Source organism: Magnolia sinica, chromosome 3 (assembly GCF_029962835.1).
Source record: "Magnolia sinica isolate HGM2019 chromosome 3, MsV1, whole genome shotgun sequence".
Classification (NCBI taxonomy): Eukaryota; Viridiplantae; Streptophyta; class Magnoliopsida; order Magnoliales; family Magnoliaceae; genus Magnolia; species Magnolia sinica.
Window position 1 is genome coordinate 47,506,000 of NC_080575.1, and position 20,912 is coordinate 47,526,911.

A 20,912-nucleotide genomic window follows, 5' to 3' on the forward strand; every position below is an offset into this window, starting at 1 on the left:
CAGCCCATCCCAGCCATGAAGGGCTAAGGTCTGGGCCCCTGAATTGGGCCTGAAGACCTTGCCCTGAAGGCCTAGACTGAGCTTGAAATCCAGCCCAATGAGCAGGCCAACGATGGATGGCACAGCCTAGCCTGGCCCATTGGCATAATCTAATCATCAAGTGGGCCAGCGTTATACAAAAAGAATGGACGGTTTAGATGTTAGTTGTTCCCATTCAATGTACATGTGTAGTTTGAGGACACTCATAACTTGTTGGACCTGGGACCATATTTCAATGATCCAAATCATTCATGAGATGTGATTCATCGTGAATGGATGGTACCCAAGAAGAAAAAAAATTGTTAACTCAAACCCATGATATTGATTATCAGGATCGGGGGGTGTATCAGCTTGGCCAAAAAACAATACCATATCGGCTCATATTGGTCAATTTTCTTTAAAGCCAACGAATTAAAGAAAATATCAAGAAAAAAAAAAGGAGAGAAAATTGAGATATCCAAGAATCCCTCTTTTGTATTTTGGACATTCATGTAATGGTGTATCAGATCATTCTTTGATAACAATGTTGTATGTTGGTTTCAAGGTGTTCCATAATGGTAACGGTGGTCATAATGGCCACTGTCAGTACCATTGCGATATGGATTTTAATGGCTATAACGGCCTTTTTTCTTGAAAAAAAATGATCTGTTTTGGGACCATTAGGGGACCATTTCAGGTCATTTTTTCTATAATGGCCATTATGGCCATTTCAGCCTGTAATGCGTAACGGTTACCACTATTACCATTATGTAAGCATTTTGGCATACCATGGTCAGTTTGACGTATTGAAAGTCAACCAAATGGGCCCTAATTGAACACAAATCAAGCATGATTTGGTGAATTAGGGCCCATTATATTGGAATAGAAGAATAGAATAAAAAGAAGATGAAAACGTAAAAAGGAAAGTGAAGGTTTACCCTTCTTACTGATTTTTCCCATAATGATCCACTTCACTTTGATTTGTTGAATCCCATTGCTTTGATCTCAAAACAGGTCTTGATCTAGCCTAAACTGACTTTCTAAGCTTCCTCCATGGTTTAAATGGAAAAAGAAGAATCATGATTGAAATTTTGAAAAAAAAAAAAAAAAAAATCAAAATTGGGCATTTATGGGTGTATTGGCTTGTATTGGTCTATGTTGGAGCTGACATGCTCCATATCGGCTGATATAGCCCGAGGGTCCATTTTTAAGGGCTGGGCTGATTTAGTCCCATATCGCATATTGTATCAGGCCGATGTGGATTCAATATGGTCGTATCGACCATCACACCCCAAAAAACTCAGTGGATAGACTCCAAGAATTCCCGAGCTCCGAATCTGGTGGTGACAACCTCACAGGGTTATGGGTCTTACAACTCTACCCTCCTAACAAAAAAGTTCATCCTTAAAATTTGCACAGCGAATCCAAGCCAATCAAAATGCTCTAGAGAAGGGAATCGCATTACTATATAACAATGCAACGTACAATATAATCAAAGTCGAAAAGATGGGGATAACGCTCGCAATTCTCAGCCTCTCGCTCCCAAGACGCTTCATCTATGCTATGATGACCCCACTTAACCTTCACCAAGGGAATGACGCTGGTCCGGAGGACTTGCTCCTTCTGATCAAGGATACAAACCGGCTACTCAATGTAAGAAGCATCCTCACGAATCTCCAACGACTGCTAGTCTATCACTGGAACTACATCTAACCCACACTTCTACAACATAGGAACATGGAAAATGTTGTGAACAAAAAATAACTGAAGTGGCAAGGCAAGCCGATAGCTTCGACGCCAACGCGCCTAATGATTTCGAAGGGTCCAATGATTCTCAGGGCAAGCTTCCCCTTGACTCCAAAATGAACCACACCCTTCATCAGCGAGACCTTCCCCATCGGCAAAGTCCAAGGGACGACACCAACGATCTGCAAAGCTCTTCTGCCGGCTCTGAGCTAAGCGCATCCCCTGCTTGATGATACTGATAGCCTCTGATGTTTTCTACACAAGCTCGGGACCTAGGAGACGGCGCTCTCCAACCTCGGTCCAATAATTCGGTGACCTGCAAGGTCTTCCATACAATTCCTCAAAAGGAGCCATATCGATAGTCATTTGGTAGTTGTTATTATACGCAAACTAAGTTAAATGCATGTGCTCATCCCAACTACCCAAGAAATCCAGCATGTAAGCTCGGAGTATGTCCTCTAGGATCTGGCTGACCCTTGTGGTCTGTCCTTTAGTTAGTGGATGATACGCGGTACTGAACTTCAAGGCAGGCCCCATCGCCTTTTGAAAAATCCTCCAGAACTGTGACTTGAATCTTGGATCTTGATCGGAAATGATCGAAACTGGGACACCGTGCAGTTTCATAATCTCCTCGATGAACAATTCCGTAAGTCGGTCCAATGGCCAGATCGCACATATCACAAGAAAATGTGCCGACTTCGTTAGGCGATCCGTGACAACCCAGATGACGTTGCAACCATGCTGAGTCCTCGACAAGCCCATAATAAAGTCTTGTAAGGGACCTGGAGGTTTCCGATGATCGGCCTTGACATGCTAGCAGGTGTCGTACTATGATACGAAATTGGTGATTTAACACTTCATTCCGACCCAAAAATACTGCCTCCTTATATCACGATACATCTTGGTGGAGCTCGGGTGGATAGTGAACCTCGATCGGTGTGCGTCAGTCATAAGATCTTTGAACAACTCTAGAATATCTGGGACACAACCGGCCTCTGAAACGAAGTCCACCATCTGACCCAATCTACCAATCTATCCAACCCTTTGACGCTGCCTCTGCTCGGTAATCCTATAACGTCTATATGCTTGTTGAGCCTTGATCACCCTAGAAACAAGATGGTTGAATTGACAAGCTCGATAACTGTGCGATGGAAGATTGCAGGCTGAGCTCAAAGTCATACTTTGCTACCCCCTCAAGCATCCTCCATTCCTGGACATCATATATACCACCAAGCTCGTGACCGGTGGGTAAGGGCATCCGCTAGCACATTGGCCTTGCCGAGGTGGTACAAAAGATCGAAATCATTGTCTTTTAGGAACTCCATCTAGCGCCTATGCCTCATGTTCAACTCGTATTGTGAGAAGAGGTACTTCAGGCTCTTATGGTCCAAAAATAGCTCGAATCCGACTTTGTATAGGTAGCACCTCTACACCTTCAGTGTAAAGACAACAACTGCCAACTTTAAATCGTGCATGGGGTAGTTCTGCCCATGGACCTTAAATTGGCAAGATGCGAAGGCCACAGGTTTGCCACGCTGCATCAGGACTACCCAAACTAATAAGCAATGCATTTGTAAAAACTACGAATCCCTTACCACCAGAAGGAAGAGTGAGGACTGGTGTAAACGTCAAACGATCCTTTAGCTCTGCTAATGCCCGCTCACAAGCATCACTTCAAATAAACTCAGCGCCCTTCTAGGTCAACCTGGTCAATGGGGCTGGAATATGGGAGAAGCCCTCAATGAAATGATGATAATAACCTACTAGCCCCAGGAAACTATGAATCTCGGACATGTTCATGGGCTGGACCCACTGTCGCACTGTATCAATCCTCGAAGGATCCACTATTACTCCTTACCTCGTCACCACGTGACCGAGGAACTTCACCTCCTCCTGCCAAAACTCGCACTTTTGCAGCTTCGCATAGAGCTGGTGTGCGTGGAGGGTCTGCAGGGTGATCTTCAAATATTGCTCATGCTCCTCTTGAATCTTCGAATAATTCATAATATTATCGATGACACCGCAACGAACTGGTCAAGATAAGGATGGAAGATCTCGTTTATCAGCTGCATGAACATTGCAGGCGCATTGGTCAGTCTGAAGGACATAATCAAGAACTCAAAATGATTGTAGTGCATCCTGAATGTTGTCTTCGGGATATCCTCCTAGACATGAACATGATGATAAACGGACTCTTCGAAAAGAATTGTGCCTCCTGCAACTGGTCAAACAAGTCATTGATCCTCGAAAGTGGGTACTTATTCTTGATTTGGACCTTGTTGAGCTTGTGGTAATCCACGTAAAGCCTCAACGAGCCATCCTCCTTCACGAAGAGCATCGACGCTCCCTACAGTAAACTGCTCGTACGAATGAAGCTTAACTCGCACAACTCGTCCAACTGCTTCTACGACTCCCACAACTCCAATGGTGCCATACGATACGGAGCTTTTGAGATAGGCATGGTATTGAGCACAAGATCAATTTAGAACTCGGGGTGCCGAATAGGAGATAACCCTAGATTCTCCTGAAATACATCTAGAAAATCACAAACAATCGGCAACTGGTTGATGCACAAGGCAACCGACTCCTCAATGGCACAAGACATTAATGGCATAAGACATTAGGGCTGACAACTGCTCTCCACTAGGTCAGCTACAAATTGAAACTGCAACACTCCTAGTATAAGGTGACTGTCCTCGCGAAACAATCCAATACAACATTATACTTGGCCAGCCAATCCATGCCAAAGATAACATCGAAGTTAGTCCTAGGCAGTACAAACAGGTCGGCAAGAAAAGAGGTCTCTTCTGCCAGGATGGGGCAAGATGTGCAAAATAAACCTAATGTTGCGATCTTCCCCAAGGGCATCGACATTAACAAACGCTCACGCGAGGGCTCTAACGGAAAAATAGTCGATCAGCCCAAAAATATCGGATACAAGGGAATAAGATGCACCAGAGTTAAACAAGACATGTGCTATGCATGCAGAGACAAGGATTGTACCCTCGACAACTCCTGGTGCTTGAGGATCCTGTTAGGCTTCGTAGAATCTTCCTTACACTTACTGGGGAGGTGCATGTCACCTCTATGGTCGTTGCTGTTGTTGTTGTGGCCTGTACTGCTGTGGGGGAGGTCTCAGCGGCAGGTATTACTGCCGCTACGGTTGTTGAGGCCTTGGCCGTTGGTACTGCTGTCGTTGTTGTTGTTATTGAGGTCATGGTGGCTGATATGGTCGCTACCGTTGCTAAAGTAGGGGGCAATTTTTCCTATGATGCCCAGCCTCTCCACACTCGAAACAAGCGCCGAGGAGCTGATGCAGTGGCTATGCCGGGTGTGTTGATGGTGTTGTTGGTGCCTTGAAGAAAGGATGGGTTGTGGGCGTTGACGGTGGTCGGGTGTGCTGATGCTAAAACTTGTTGGAGGGCATCTTCTTCTTGCCTTTCCTATCTCCACCCTGGTCTCGGGCCCTCTACATCTCCTCCTAGTTTGTCTCATGAGTCTATGCCCTCTCAACCACGTCCTTGAGCATGGGAAGCTTGAGTCCAATGACTCGGGACCATAGTCCAGGACATAGCCCACACTCAATTCTACGGGCTCTCTTCTACAAGTTGATGACTAGGTAGGCTCATATCGGGATAGCTCAATAAAGCACGCCTCATATTGTGCCACTATCATGTCCCCTTGCATTAAGGTCTCGAACTTCAAAGCGCACTACTCCTGAACATGCTCAGGGTAAAACTTCTCGTCGAATCGATCCAAAAATTCCTTCCAAGTCCACTAGAAGTCTTGGTCTTTTGCCCGGATCACTAATGCCCACCACTACTTGGCCTCTCCTTGAAAGAGGAAGAAGATGATAGGAAGTCATTGTTCAGATGTGCATCACATCATAGTGAAGATCTTCTCTACCTTAGATTTCAATCTCTCTGCTGTGGTCGGGTCTGGCTTGACTTGAAAACGCGGGGGATCCATTCGTTTGAAATCCCTTAGTAAAGAAAGGGCGCAATCCTGCTTGGAAAGGACTAGTGTATTAGTTGATCGCCTCTCCTAGTAGTCCACCATAGAGGTCATCACGTGCCTCATCTACTGGAACTGCGTTGTGGTCATAGCTAAGTTGGGGCCGACTGAGACATGCCAATCCTCGTCGGTGGTCTGCCAAAAGCTCTCTTAGGTGCCATGTCTTATAGAAAAGGACATGAACCCCTTAACATTAGATCACTCTCGAATGCTCACAATAGGGAATTCTATTTTAAACTAGCTTCATGGTGAAAACATTAGGTGAGTTTCTAAGTTTATCGAGATTTGAATCCTAATCATTCTAAGTTCACAACAATCACGCAATGAAGGATAGTTAATCTAAGGCCATTTAGTAGATATGTGATGTCATTCGCATGTATTCCCAAGTTATACTTTGATACCAACTTCTATCACACCCTAAACTCGATGGACGGGTTCAAAGAATTCTCGAGCTTTGAATCCAGTGGTGACGGCCTCCGTAGTACCCCATTCTCGGCTTCTAACTCCCACATGTTAGGTTCTGATCATGGGATCAAACAAGATGGATTTTCAGGGATTTTTTTTTTTTTTTTTTGTACATTAACATAACCACAAGTATAACAAAACCAAAAACATCATCACATTTCCACTATAATATCTTTCGAGTATAGTGCTGAAAGGGGAAATACAAAATGTAACAAAAGTCCAATAGATCAAGCACATGCTCCTACCTCAATGTTGTTGCGGTCTAGCATAACCTACACATAAACAACATGCGTAAGCTTGCTACGAAGCTTAGAGAGTGCGTGCGTGTGCGTGCAATGCATATGACAAGTGTACAGATATTAAAGTAAGCAAAAATGTTGGAGGGCTAAACTGATAAGTCCATAAATGCTATCATCTATACCCAGGCTATGTAATGCAAGGGCCTATATGGTCGAATGTCACATGCTATGGATGTAATGCAACATGTCAATCCTTCACTAGTCCACATATCAGAATAGTTCATAATTGGATCATCATTGGGGTCTAGTACACTTCTGACACTGGTTGCCGCCCATCGCGCGTAAGACCAAGCAAGTGCAAGGGACTTCACTATTCGCCTTGTCAGCAGTATACGAAAACCCACCCGTCTCGTCGATAGTGAACCCATTTCACAAGCTGCTTAGACTTAACCTAGCATATAGCCCTTTGCACCCGGATGGGTAAGGTCAAACCCCCTTCCAACCGACCCCGACACAATGGGAGATGTGGCCTACTGGTATCTAGCCATCATGCACTCATGAATCTACTAGGTCGAGACATTGGAGCATACTACTAGTACCACAGGGTTAAGGGACTTTCACAGAAGGAGGCATGTGATGCCCTGTAACCTCAATAGTTTCTAGTGTCCATAAAATCATCCACCAGCCACAACAGGGCTGCGGGACTACATCCCTGGTGTCACTAGAGAGTAGATACAATGTGTCATATATAACCCACAATGCATGAATCACACTACTCAAATCATGCATCAATCTTGCGCATACCGCGTGATCATGTGGGGCGACCCTATCCTGTACGGGTCCCCTAAGTATCTCAAGCCAAAAGGCATATGCTATGATCAATCATCATTTATAATAGGCACACAGATAATGCGTATGGGCATATGAATGGGCATGGTATCCATTACACTAAGCATATTATCGGTGTCAACCCATCAAGCAAAGTACGCTCATGTTATCAAACATATCATATGATAATCGGCCTTAAATGGCCCGAAATATCTAGAGAGTGGGACCAGATTAGTGGGCCCCCCTAGCAATGTAAAGCTCTACGTGGCATGGACCACTTGAGAGTTGAGACTAGAATCGGCCACACACTTGGCCTTTGCACATAACATGATCTAGTAAAACGGATGATTGATGAGGATATAATATAGACATCAAGGTGGAACCAGTGTTCGAATTATCTCTGATATTATCTTTATCTCCTCCAGCTCAGTGATATCGATAACACTGGTAGCTATACCGATAACGTTGGTAGTATAAGAAAATCTAAGTATTAGCAATGTATTGCCAACGTATCAATATTGCTAATGTAATTGCCAATATTTTCAACTATTTAAATTCTCTGTGTTGCTTGTATTGCCAATATTTTTTACTATGTAAATTCTAGGTAATGTTTGTATCATAAGTTTATCGACGATATTTCAATAGTAAAATTTTATTTCATTTTTTTTTTTCTCTCATGGGCACATGGTTGTATGTAGTGTTCAATTTGTAATATTGATAATATCTCGATATTATCGATATTGCAACATGCACGATATTAATACCACAATCTTTCGTTTCATTTTGAATTGTTGATGATTTCTTGGTGAAATATCACTTGTTGTTGATATTTTGCAATATCGATGGATGTTTGGATGGAAGGATGGATGGTTAAATAGGATGGTTGGACTGATTTCTTACAACAGTACATGCTTTTAAGGCCCCATTAAATGGAAACTTGTTATGTATGCATTCTTTTTGCAAGTTTTTTTATTTGTAAATATGATTTTAACATCTCCTAAAGTTTCACTGAAAATTCCACCATTCTTCCCATGTTTCCCCACTTTTCCGATTATCAATGATATTATCGGCGATATTAATATTGTTGCTGTATCCCTGGCTAGCGAAACTTGTAGTGATACCGATACTTCAAACACTGAGTGGAACCTACTTGGGATATCCTAAACAAACACATGCACCAGGTGGGGTCCGCAATAAGCCCCACGGATAAGTTGGGTGGCAACAAACATTACAATAGGCTCGTGGAAGTTTTCAATGGTGAGCACTCAATCACTGTTATTTTCTAAGTGTGGCCCTCTCAAAATTGGGCCCCACGCCACCCGAAGGCTACCAGGATGGATGGACAGCGGAGATTCAACAAAAGCATCAAGGTGCGACCCCATAGCCCTTGGATGGTTGGAAAATAAACATTTGAATGGGTCCAAGGAAGGTTTCAACGCTGCTAGGTGCCTAGGCCAATTTGAGTTCAGATTTAAATAAATTTTTTTGGCCCCATGGCCTAACATAATCTGCTCAAAGTAGATGAACGGCTTGGATACGACAGATACATTATGGTGGGCCCCACGGAGTGGGCCACTTGCTTGCAACATGCCCAAGCACATTGCTTGTAGTGTGGGACCCCCCCTGTGGGTCCCATAAGTTTTGAATCAATCTGATATTAGTGTTTTCCCTTCATCCAGGCCTGTGTGGTCATGTGCCACAATTCTAGATGGAAAACATATAACAAGGTGGCCTTACGATGGTTTCAACATTCAGCATCATATTCCCAATTGTTCCTTGTTGTGTGGTCCACCTGGGATCGCGATTTGTCCCATTTTTGGGCCCATACCCTAAAATGATGTGGCAAAATGAATAGTGGTTTGGATTCAATAAATACATCAAGGTGGGCCACACAAGGTGGGGCCCCTTTTAACGTTGGGCTCCTTTGGATGTCCCTAGAAAGGTGCAGGGGTGGATGTCACTACCTCCATTGATTCTTATGGTGTAGCCCACTTGAGGTCCAGATCAAGCTGATTTTTGGACCCTGGACCTAATATGATCCAGTGAAAAGGATGGATGGTGTGGATGAAACAAATGCATCAAGTTGGGTCCCATGATCGGGACACCAGTTCACGCCCAAGGAGGGCTTCTGTCCTTGAATGGATATTGGGTAGCAACGTCCACTGTTCTAGCATCTAGTGCATTGATAATTATTTTTTTTTCTTGTTTTCCCATCTTGGTGGGGTCCACTTGAGAAATCCAATCCGTCCATCGGGTTGGCTAGTTCATGATGGGCTCAATGAGCCCGGACTTAGGCAAGTTTCATGGCATACGAACATCACGATGGCCCTTAGAAGGTTTCAATAGTAGGTGTCCTTGTCATCACTGTTTTCTATGGTGTGGCCCATCCGCGATCTGGATCTCTCATTTTTTTGACCCTGCCCTAAAATGACCTAGCGAAATGGGTGGACGGTATGGATTAAACACATACACCATTGTGGGTCCCATGAGCGGGCACACCTTCCTACACGGTAAGGTGACAGCGTTATTGACGTTGTCTGCAACCAGTGTCTCTAACACTATTGCCTCTTTCCTTCTTTTTTTTTTTGTATGTATTATGTTTTTTGAAATCTATGCTAGGTGGGGTCTACTTCGGACAATCCAATCAGTCGATCGTTTGTGCCATCACTTGGTGGGCCCAAAGAGTCTTGGATCAAGTTGATTTGATTTCTCATTCATCCATATTTGTGTGATCTTATAAATGAGTTAGATTTAAATAAAATAAATAACATGGTGGGCCACACAAGGTAGTCCACGTTATGACAGCATGCAGGGCATGCTATCTCACATTGTGGCCCACTAGTTTACAAAGATAAAGGAAAGGGAAAGGAAGGAAAGAGTGGATTCCGACCATCTGGGCGGCTCTCCTGCCATTATGGGGTCCAGCATACAATTCATACATACACAATGTGGTTCTCATCGTTATGGGCCCACTAAAATGAAAGAAAGCAAGGAAAAGGGAGAGTTTGACCTCCCTTATACTCACAATGACGGATAGATAGTCGGATTGGGCCAAATCGTCGATTGGACATCTCGGATGGCGAAGCTCCTCCCCTAAATTCCTCTAACCCTCCCTTGAGCTCTAGTCTATCTTACTCTCTCTCTTTTCTTTCAAACAATCTCCTAGCCTCTATTTCTCTAATCTTTTCTTTCTTTTTCTCTAATATTTTTTCTCTTTTCTTCTCACTCTTACTTGCTAGTAAAATTGTGGAAATGAGAGGGGTTTGGGGGCTTTGTGGTAGAACTTTTTGGATAGATAGAGAAATAAGAAAAAGATGAAGGGTTAGAATAGGGAGAGGGAAAGAGAGAGGGGAGTGGCTTATCATGGGCAAGGGAATGGGTGAGGGATGGGAGGCATGTGCTTGTTTAACTAATGAGGGGAGAGAGAGAGAGAGAGAGAGAGAGAGAGAGAGAGAGAGAGAGAGAGAGAGAGAGAGAGAGAGAGAGAGAGAGAGAGAGAGAGAGAGAGGTGTGATTGATGGGTTGTTAGGACAACCTCGGGATTTGTGCAAGTGGGGCCTACGTCATTCGTGCATTGCGCGGTCCACCTCAGATTATGCCAAAAACTAAAACTTCTAATCTGGGTGTAGCAATGGGGCGTGCCGCGCTCTGTTCAATTCATAGCGCTTTCACGGTCACCAAGGTATATGTCTCGGGTCATTGCTGTACTAAAATAGGGTCATGATCAGAACTCATTTATCTGGTTCGTATGGGACGTGTTGACATTGAATACGAAGCGTACGGTCGGTCTCACCGGGTCACGGGTCTTACAACGACCGATATGATACCGATATTAGAAGGCCCGATTGGGGCTAAAGCTTAGAGGTCTAGGGCCAAGCAATGGCCAACCCTAGTCTGTGTCATGCCCACCAAATCTCCTAGATTGGAAAGTCCTAGCCATCGAATCTTTGCCCTTTCCTACATTGAATGCGGCTTGTTGGTATATTTCTTCTTAACCATGCATTTGCATGCCAACAATGAAAAGATTAAAATGCCAACAAGGATTCTTCTTAACTGTCATGATCAATGATTGGGTATCATGCATGCCATTCAAAGGGTTTAGGGATGTTGTTAACGTCCCCACCTTTATGGGAATGTTAGCAAAATCCATATGTATGTTTGTTGTGTCAGTGTGTCATCACCCTTGATAGAGGAGGGCAATGGTAGAGCATGATTCATTTAGCTCAACCCAATTAATTGGGATAAGGTTTACATGATAATGATTATGACGATGATGTGTGAAGTCCAACCCATACATCAGTTGTGCGCGCCTGCATGTGTGTGACGTCCTACCCATCCATCAGTTGTGACCTGGCTCATTTAGCTGGGCGTGCGTGTGTGCATCCGTGCGTGTCAAGTGCAACCCATCCATCAGTTATGCCCTCTCTTATTTGGCCATGGGTCGAAAACTCTATATGTAGAACAATGTAGGGGAAGGTATATATAAAGCCCCACTAGTGGTGTGGGGGCACTTGCCCCCCAATGCGAATTGTATGAGACCCGACCTGACCGAATAGGGTATTTTGGGCATTTCTTTGTACAAGGTTAAATATTCTATATGTGATTCGAATTAGGGTTACACGAGAGAAGTTTTTCTGGGTTCTTTAGGTGCTAGAAAGATTTAGGGATGTAATCCTTTAAGAAGATAGGGATTTCGACAGGGTATATCCGTGGAGTGGGCACAATGCCGAACCACATAAATCTGTTGTGTTTTGTGTGTTGTTTTTCTTTGTTGCATCAGTTTGTTTCTTATGAGGGGATGCCCACCAATGATTGCATATGGGGCCTGCATGTTGTGTATATGCCATCTAAACCATACATATAATGTATTTGAGGAAGATTTGTCATATGCATGGATTGGATGTGGGCCCCATTTACAATCAATGGTGAGCATTCCACCTCAGTTGTTTCGTATCATGTGTCCCACAGCCCACTTGAGTCATAGATTGATCTATTTTTTGGCCTCATGGCCAAAAAGTTGGTCAGAGCGGATGTCATCAACACATCATGATGGGTCCACAATTTTCATCATAAAATGTTTCCATTGAATCATTTTCCATATATATAATAACGGTGAAAACATTTTCATTGAATCATTTCCATATCTACATATTTCTACCTATATAACAATGTAAAATATGCCTAAAACCTCTATATTCACATATCATGGTCCACCTAAAATTTGGAATGGCCTACTTATGGTCCCTTCATCTCAGTGGGATGTGGCGTGTCTAGTAAATGAACTGGATGGCATATAAACAAGACGATGAGCTCCAAAAAATGCAAAGAAGGTTTTATTGGTTGGGCATCCCTTCTTAACTGTCCCCTATGGTGTGGCCCACCGAAGTTTCCAATCAAGCTAGTTTTGGCCCTATGGCCCACGTAACTTATGACAGTGTCCAAAGACAGGATCGATGCCACTACATGTGCATTAGAAGCATATAGGTCAGCATGCCAGTGCAAGAAACAATGAAGACAAATTTCCAAAAAGCTTAAGGGGCACTGTTCTTGTGAATAAAGTACTATCGCCTAACAGCCATGATCTTTTCACTTGCAGCTATGATGGCAATCCTGAACTGATTAAAATGGTAAAGAACAGGCATCATTTGAAGCTAATACTCAGCACTTCAATGACAGCATTTACTATTTTTATACTTTTTCTCATTGGAAGCCTACTAGTGTTTCGATATCTTCAAAGAAAGGCACCACCAGAGAAAATTAGTGAGAAAGGTGCATGCTCTTGATGCTTCACTTTTTGGTACATCTCGTAATTATCCATCATTTTCACTTTTCCTTAATCCCTTATCTTGTATCTTTTAGGTAATTCTCTACGCGCCAGGTCCAAACCTTCAACTTCCTATTCCCTTATACAGGGTGGATCGTTGATAGATGATGGCCCTGATGTTGCTTATATCACACTCTCAGAGCTAGAAGAAGCCACTCAACAGTTTTCCAAGAAAATAGGGAAAGGGAGCTTTGGACCTGTCTATTATGGAAAAATGAAAGATGGAAAAGAAGTGGCGGTTAAGATTTTGGCTGATGCATCTAACCATGGAACAGAACAATTTGTAAATGAGGTAGTTTCCTTTACCAGCATTTTAATGGTACATATCATGATGCTTTGTTCACATGGAAGAGAACTTGTAGGCGAGTGTTTATTCATATTACTACATCTCCATAGTAGTATGTTTCTGTCTAAACGACAATAGGAATCATTCATTGAGGTTAGAGGATCTGTCTGCACCTTTGTTAGGAACTCATAGATATCACAACCTTCAATGCCTTGATCCCCTTTTGTTGTTTTCTTTTATGTTTTACAAGATTTTTGTCAAAAGATACCATGTAGATCACACACAGACTGATTGAAAACTTCATGACAAGGAACTCAAACGCCTCATAGATATGAGATCTGAGGACTAGAGATTTACATGGCCATTTTGGTTTTCCTGAAACACAGTCAATTGGAGCCTTCAAGATTCAATGCACAGGTGACTTATCCACTTCTTCAAGATATGAAGAATGGAATGACCACCTATCAACGAAAACACTCCCAATAGAGCACCACCATGATTGACAAACACAATGACTCACTTAGAGCAAGGTTCCAAATATCAAGTATCAAAGGGCCTATTTCTCCAGGCTGAAAAACAAAACAATATGAGGCACATCAGACTGCATTAGACAATGACTGCACTGAAGGTGACCAAGTAATGTAGGGTTATGGAGTTGCCATGCAAATTTCTAAGCACAAAATATTCATAAATATAAAAGGATGTATTCGAGTAGCTGGCTTCTCAATATCAATGAACCTACTGATACATGATTACAAACACGACTCACAATTGACTTATCAATAATTTATGTTATTTATATAAAATGCAAGCCAGGATGGCCAATTGAGGCGATTGATGAGGACATAGTACACACGTCCATCTCTTAGGCGCCACATGTGATATGCTTGTGTTTAAGTGCTGAAAGGGACTGATTTGCCATCATTTAGGGTTTTAGTAGTTTTTTAACGGCTCTTTCTTCAAAAGGGGTTTATTTTTTAGGGGTATTTCTTCTTCTTTTTTTTTTCTTTTTTTTTTTTTTGAAGGTGAGGATATTTTATTGAGTTGAGCTAGCACAAAGAATCACACACCCAAAAGAAAAGGAAAAAATAAATAAATTTGCAATCCTCCATAGGCCCATTCTACTATATAGAACTTTGCCTTGTTAAAAACCTACCCATCTGAGCCACTCAAATCTTGCAAGCACATACCATTCCTTTCCCCCCAAATTGCGCAAAGGCCTGCCATCAGTGCCAGTCGCCAGCACATACTCCTCTCTTTACAGAGCCCTACATCATGCCAAGGTGTTAGTAAGTCACCAATTGAACTCAATTATCCATGTCATCTTGAAAAGATTAAAAAAGTTAGCCCAGATTTTTAGAGCAAAGGGGTACTGCATGAAGAGGTGGTCAACTATCTCCGCACTAGCCAGGCAAAGAATGCAGACATTAGGGAGCATCATTGACCATTTTTGGAGGCTGTCGATAGTCAGGTCCCTCTTCCTCTCAACAAGCAAAGAAAAAGCCGTTACTTTATGGCCATTTTAATAATCTTGTTTTATTAAATGGCGTCTTTATAAGCCATTTGGGGTTTTTGGTTCGACTTTTTATTATAATTGGGTTCCTGCATACAAGTCATGACCATATAGAGAAGTTTTAGGAGAGTCTTTTATAAGATTAGGAAGGGTTGGGGTTTTTCGCAATGTGACTCTAGGGATATAGTTTCTCAAAGATTCTCCTGCATTTGTTGATTGCCATGAAAATAGCATATGAGCTCTGAAATACCGGGACAGCATTTTATAAAGTCACAATATGACTAGCTGTTGGAAGAATTTATCACATTCTCACAACCTATCATCATGACATAATTTCAGGTTGCCCTCTTATCAAGAATTCATCATAGAAACTTGGTTCCATTTATTGGGTACTGTGAAGAAGAATCCCAACGAATTTTAGTTTACGAGTATATGCACAATGGGACTCTGCATGATCATCTACATGGTACATCCTCATTGGATATACGCGCTACTCATTTCCTATTTTCCAACTTCAGCTAAACCTTTTCCCACATAGATATATAACATAATCTGCTCATCAGATTCTGCTAACCAGAAGCATTTGGACTGGCTATCTCGTCTCACTATTGCAGAGGATGCTGCTAAAGGTTTGATCCTGATAACTGTATCCTCTCTCTCTGTGTATGTTTGTTTTTTAGTCTATGGTGTGAAAAGGATGTGAGATATTTACAGGCCTTCAGTACCTACACAGCGGATGCAACCCAAGTATCATTCATCGAGATGTCAAGACGAGCAATATTCTCTTAGACATTAGTATGATGGCAAAGGTGTCAGACTTTGGGCTTTCAAGGCAAACTGATGAAAATCTCACTCACATATCAAGTGTTGCCCGAGGAACAGTGGGATACCTTGATCCTGAGTAAGAAAATTATTTATAGTCTGTTAATTTTCGTTAATTCAGGTACTCAATTAATTCAGCATGTATTCCTTTCAGGTACTATGCAAATCAACAGTTGACTGAGAAGAGCGATGTTTATAGTTTTGGAGTTGTTCTCCTAGAGCTGATCTCTGGAAGGAGGCCTGTCTCTGCAGAAGATTATGGTGCTGAATGGAACATTGTTCACTGGGTATATTCTCTTTGCAATTTTTCAACTTTCTATACCCATTAAAGGATTTCCTTTAGCCACTCTGATATCTAATCATAGATACTAGTGCTAAAAAATGATTGTATCTAATCTACTATATTTTGTGCACATCATACGAGCAGCAAAGATTAAACCAAAAAATACTGTCATATTTTTGCTTTTGGAAAAACCTACAGTGCTGTTGGTTTTATTAGCTTGTAAGTTAGTAGCACTCTGTCTATTGTCTTACATCTGGCACAATTATGTATAATCTGGACTGTTCATCCGTCTGGCCCCTGATGTAGATGCGGTGTACTCCCAAAATCACAGCGGTCAGATGATCCCAGGCACTGATTAGAAGAAATGTGAGGGTTCAAAATGACTGTTTAGAAAGAAATACAAACCAACAGTCTGCATTGAGTAGGCGAAAAGTCCTCCTAACTGTATTAGCATCATCTGACTGCTATGAATTTTTTTGTGTGCCTCATGAATGGCAGGGCCAGCCCAAGAGATTTAACTGTCCAGATCTCCATGTGTGCTGCATGGACAGAGAGGGAGTGCTTGATAACTAAGTTAGACATACTGTTAACACTGTGCATAGCCCTTTGTTTTATCCCTGACTTCCAAATTCAGATTAATGAAATTACATGACTGAGATTGGATTATTTTGTAGGCAAGGTCTTTGGTTCGTAAAGGAAACGTGACAAGTATCCTTGATCCTAAGCTAGCAGGAAACATCAAAATTGAGTCTGTCTGGAGGGTTATAGAAGTTGCAATATTGAGTGTCGAGCCGAATGGAGCTTCCAGGCCAAAGATGCAAGAAATAGTGTTGGCTATTCAAGATGCAATTAGGATTGAGAAAGGAAGCCAAAGCACTAACAAGGCACCTTCAACTTCTTCTTCAATCCACTCTTCACACTTGAGGTTCCCATCACACCCTCTTGACATTGTAAGCTCAGACTTTTCAACCAAATGTGTCCTTCCATCTGCAAGATAAATTTGTAATGTCCCCAAAATATATACTTCAAAGTGGATTATAAAATGATATCTTGATTTCTATAGGAGATTCTTGCTTCTATGCAATGCCTACGCTGAAATCTCAATTATACGTTTGCTTCCTATTTTCTTCAATTCATTTCGAACAAAGTCCAAGAACATGACAAGATTACAAAACACCTAACCTATCATTTTGGGTTATAAGAGTCACCAAAAAGGTTGGATATTCATGGCATAGGCTAAACTCAACAGTAATTCAAGCAGAAAGAAATGATTTGGGTGATTCACTCACAAGTCATCATAACTTTGACTTAACCAAATTTAGTTAATAGGATTAAAAAGACAGAATGAACATCCACAAAAAAAAAAAAAAAAAAAAAAAAAAAAAATGGAAATTATGTAAAAACCTGAAGGATGTGGAAGCCTATTTGAGTTTGCTAGAAAGTATTACTCTGTGCCAACTTTTTCACAGTACATGTGGCAATGCAAGCCAACTAAATCATGAGCTCCATCAGGATCGTCCATATAATGGCCATAAATTATACAGGTCGGCTGTCCAATCAACAGTATTTCGGGCTATGTTCCTTCCACATTGGAGTCCACAGTACCAACGCTCTTGATTCTCATGCGAGCATGCCATATGTACCTTAGATGAGTTGCCATGAAGTAATACTTGGTGGCAAACACATGTTGAAACATAGCTGAAAATTAAAAAGGTCGAACCCACAATAGAAAAATAGTAAAAAAAAAAAAAATTAAAAAGAAAATGAATTGAAAATCAATAGAATGGATTTTAAAAAAATAAAATAAAATGGAAAAGAACTAAGAAAACATTTCTTGACTAGACTTGGTAGATTCAAGCAAGATCCATACCAAAGTATCAGCTTCAGGGATACAATCCACCTTCTGACTCGGCTCCTAGGAGATCCACAGAGGGAGCAGGTGTGGATTGTGGAAGCAGTGATTTTTAAGAAAATGAGGAAACAAGAGAGTTTAAAACACATGCAACAACTACTATTGAAGAATTGATGACATGTATTCATATTTGACAAAAATACAAGCCCTAACTTGATTTAATTTATAGTTTAAAGGGACTTGGGTATCTTTATTCAAATATGAGAAAACTATAGCAAGCAAAACTAGAAGAGCTAGAAGTGGTCTTGAAGAAATATGATAGCAGCAGCGGTTAATGTTAGAAGAAACAGGTCCAAAATCAAGTAGAAAATACTGCTGCTAAATGCATGAGCCTAATCGGTAGACTGTCAAAGATCGCAGAATGTAGAAGTTACATAAATAAGAAGAATAATCTGGAGGTGCCACCTGCTAAAAGTGGTGGGCCATACACATGATTGATTTAGGACAAAAATCCCTGAACAAAAACTATCTGACCATCATCAGGTCTTTCTTCTCAAGGAATCGTAACTCAAATTTCGCAAGTGGCTTCCTTGCGTAGGTAAACCATCATTATGGGTATATATATATATATAGGATTGCTTGGATTGGTCACAAGAGAAACTAGATCGAGTCGGTTTCAGAAAATTTTGATTCCATGATTCTTCTAAAAATGAATAATAGAACATCTAGATATCATGTGAAACAATCATCTCAAACAAAAAGCACATCTTGGCATCAACAAAAATACACACCAAGGTTTGTGGGTGACAGGGCATACTCACTTTATGGGTAATACCATATTTCTTCATCAAAGTTTCAAATGACCTATTACAAAAATGAAAACTTCTATCACAATGGCTCTAAGTGTTCCAAATCTAGAGTTCTTTTAAAAATTGTAGAATCTTTTTGTGATCATTGGTTCTATATGGAATCGCCTCAAACCACTTGGAGACATAGTCCACAACTAGTAGGATGTAAAAATATCCAAAAGATGAGGGGATTCGTCCCATGAAAACGATGCCCCAACAATCCAAAACTACAACAATTAAGATTGGGCTCAAAGGCATCATATTCGTACGAGATATTCCATCCAATTTTTGACAACACTCATTTGCTTTGCAAAATACATGGGTGTCCTTAAACATTGATGCCTAGTAAAACCATGTTGCAAAAATTTAGCAATGGTTTTCTTAGTAGAAAAATAACCACCACATGCATGAGAATAACAAAAGGAGATGATACTAGATTGTTTATGGTCAGAAATACATTTCATTATGATTTGGTCTTGGCAATAGTTAAACAAGTATGGATCATCCCAGAAAAGCTTGCTTACTTCAGTGAAGAATCTCCTCTTATCTTGTGCAATCCAAATAGTAAGAATTTTACTTGTGACAAGATAATTGACAATGTTAGCATACCAATGTAATTGGGAGACAACAAACAATTGTTCATCAGGGAATGTATCTTTAATAGATGTTGTCTTCATGGAATATGAAAGTCCAAGGCGAGACAAGTAGTTGGCCACTATTCTTACTCCATTTTCATCACGAATTTCTAGATCAAACTCTTAGAGTAAAAGGATCAATCTAAGAAAACGGGGCTTAAAATCTTTCTTGGTAAGAATATACTTAAGAGTTGCATGATCAGTGAAGATAACAATTTTGGATACAATCAAGTAGGACCTAAACTTGTCCACTGCAAACACCATAGCAAGGAGTTCACTTTTTTTAGTGGAATAATTAACTTGAGCACTGTTTAGAGTTATACTTGCATAGTAAATCATATAGGACTTTTTGTCCTTTCTTTGTCCCAAAATTGCCCCAACGGCATAATCTTTAGTGTCACACATGATTTAAAAAGGAATACTCCAATTGAGTGGTTGCATGATTGGTGCACTTGCTAACATGCGCTTAAGCTTTGTGGAAGCTTCTTGGCATTCATTGCTTCACACGAACAGGGTGTCCTATTGTAAGAGATTGCTCAACGGTCAAGAGATATGGCTAAAATCTTTAATGAATCTCTTGTAAAATCCTATGTGACTTAGGAATGATCAAATATCACGTATGCTTTTGGGAGCTAGGAGGTTAGCAATTAAATCAACTTTGGCATTGTCTACTTCAATTCCATTGGATGAAATGATGTCCAAAAACAATTCTCTTTTGAATTGTGAAGTGACACTTCTCCCAATTGAAAACTAGGCTCTTTAATTCGTACCTTGTCAATACCAAACATAAATGATTTAGACACTCATCAAACGAACAACCAAAGAGAAAAAAATCGTCCATGAAGAATTTTAGAAAATGCTTAACCTTGACAGAAAAGATACTCAACATGCATCTTTGGAAAGTAGCAGGAGCATTACATAACCCAAAAGGCATCCTTTTGTATACAAAGGTGCCAAAAGGGCACATGAATGTAATTTTCTCCTGGTCTTTTGGAATAATCTCTATCTAATTGTATCCAGAGTAGCAATTAAGGAAGCAATAGTCGGAATGATCGGCTAACCTTTCCAAATTTTGATCAACGAATGGTAAAGGAAGGTAATCTTTCCAAGTGACTGTATTCAGCTTCCTATAGTTAATGCACATTCTCCAACCACTAGTAACTCTAGTGGGCATTAATTCATTGTTCGTATTGATAATTATAGTAATTTTAGATTTCTTAGGAACCACTTGAGTTGGATCCACTCATTGGTTATTTGAAATATGGTAGATGATACCCACATTCAGTAGCTTTAGAACCTCGGTTGTAACAACGTCTTTCATGTTTGGATTTAATCGATGTTGTGGTTGTCTAGAAGTTTTAGAATTCTCTTCGAGGTGTGTTCTATGAGTACAAATCAAGGGGCCTATTCCCTGGATATCCCCAATTGTCCATCCTATGGCGCTCGTGTTATCTGAGAATAGAAATTAGTTTATTTTCTTGGTCTTTATCAAGGTGGGAAGAAATCAACACTAGAAAAGTATCATCTTAACCCAAATAA

At 41.1% G+C, this 20,912-nt stretch overlaps 1 protein-coding gene across 3 annotated transcripts in view; it reads left to right on the top strand.

The window, feature by feature from the left end:
- LOC131239903 (probable LRR receptor-like serine/threonine-protein kinase At1g67720) overlaps positions 1-17,103 on the top strand; it is a 73,238-nt gene extending 56,135 nt beyond the window's left edge. For all 3 annotated transcript variants that reach the window (XM_058237821.1, XM_058237820.1, XM_058237822.1), the window contains 7 exons: positions 12,907-13,079; positions 13,170-13,426; positions 15,273-15,399; positions 15,497-15,562; positions 15,648-15,834; positions 15,910-16,042; positions 16,713-17,103. In XM_058237821.1, the coding sequence (XP_058093804.1) occupies positions 12,907-13,079; positions 13,170-13,426; positions 15,273-15,399; positions 15,497-15,562; positions 15,648-15,834; positions 15,910-16,042; positions 16,713-17,036 (1,267 nt within the window). In that variant the 3' untranslated portion in view covers positions 17,037-17,103. The remainder of the gene's footprint in view (positions 1-12,906; positions 13,080-13,169; positions 13,427-15,272; positions 15,400-15,496; positions 15,563-15,647; positions 15,835-15,909; positions 16,043-16,712) is intronic.
- The last annotated feature ends 3,809 nt before the right edge of the window (positions 17,104-20,912 follow it).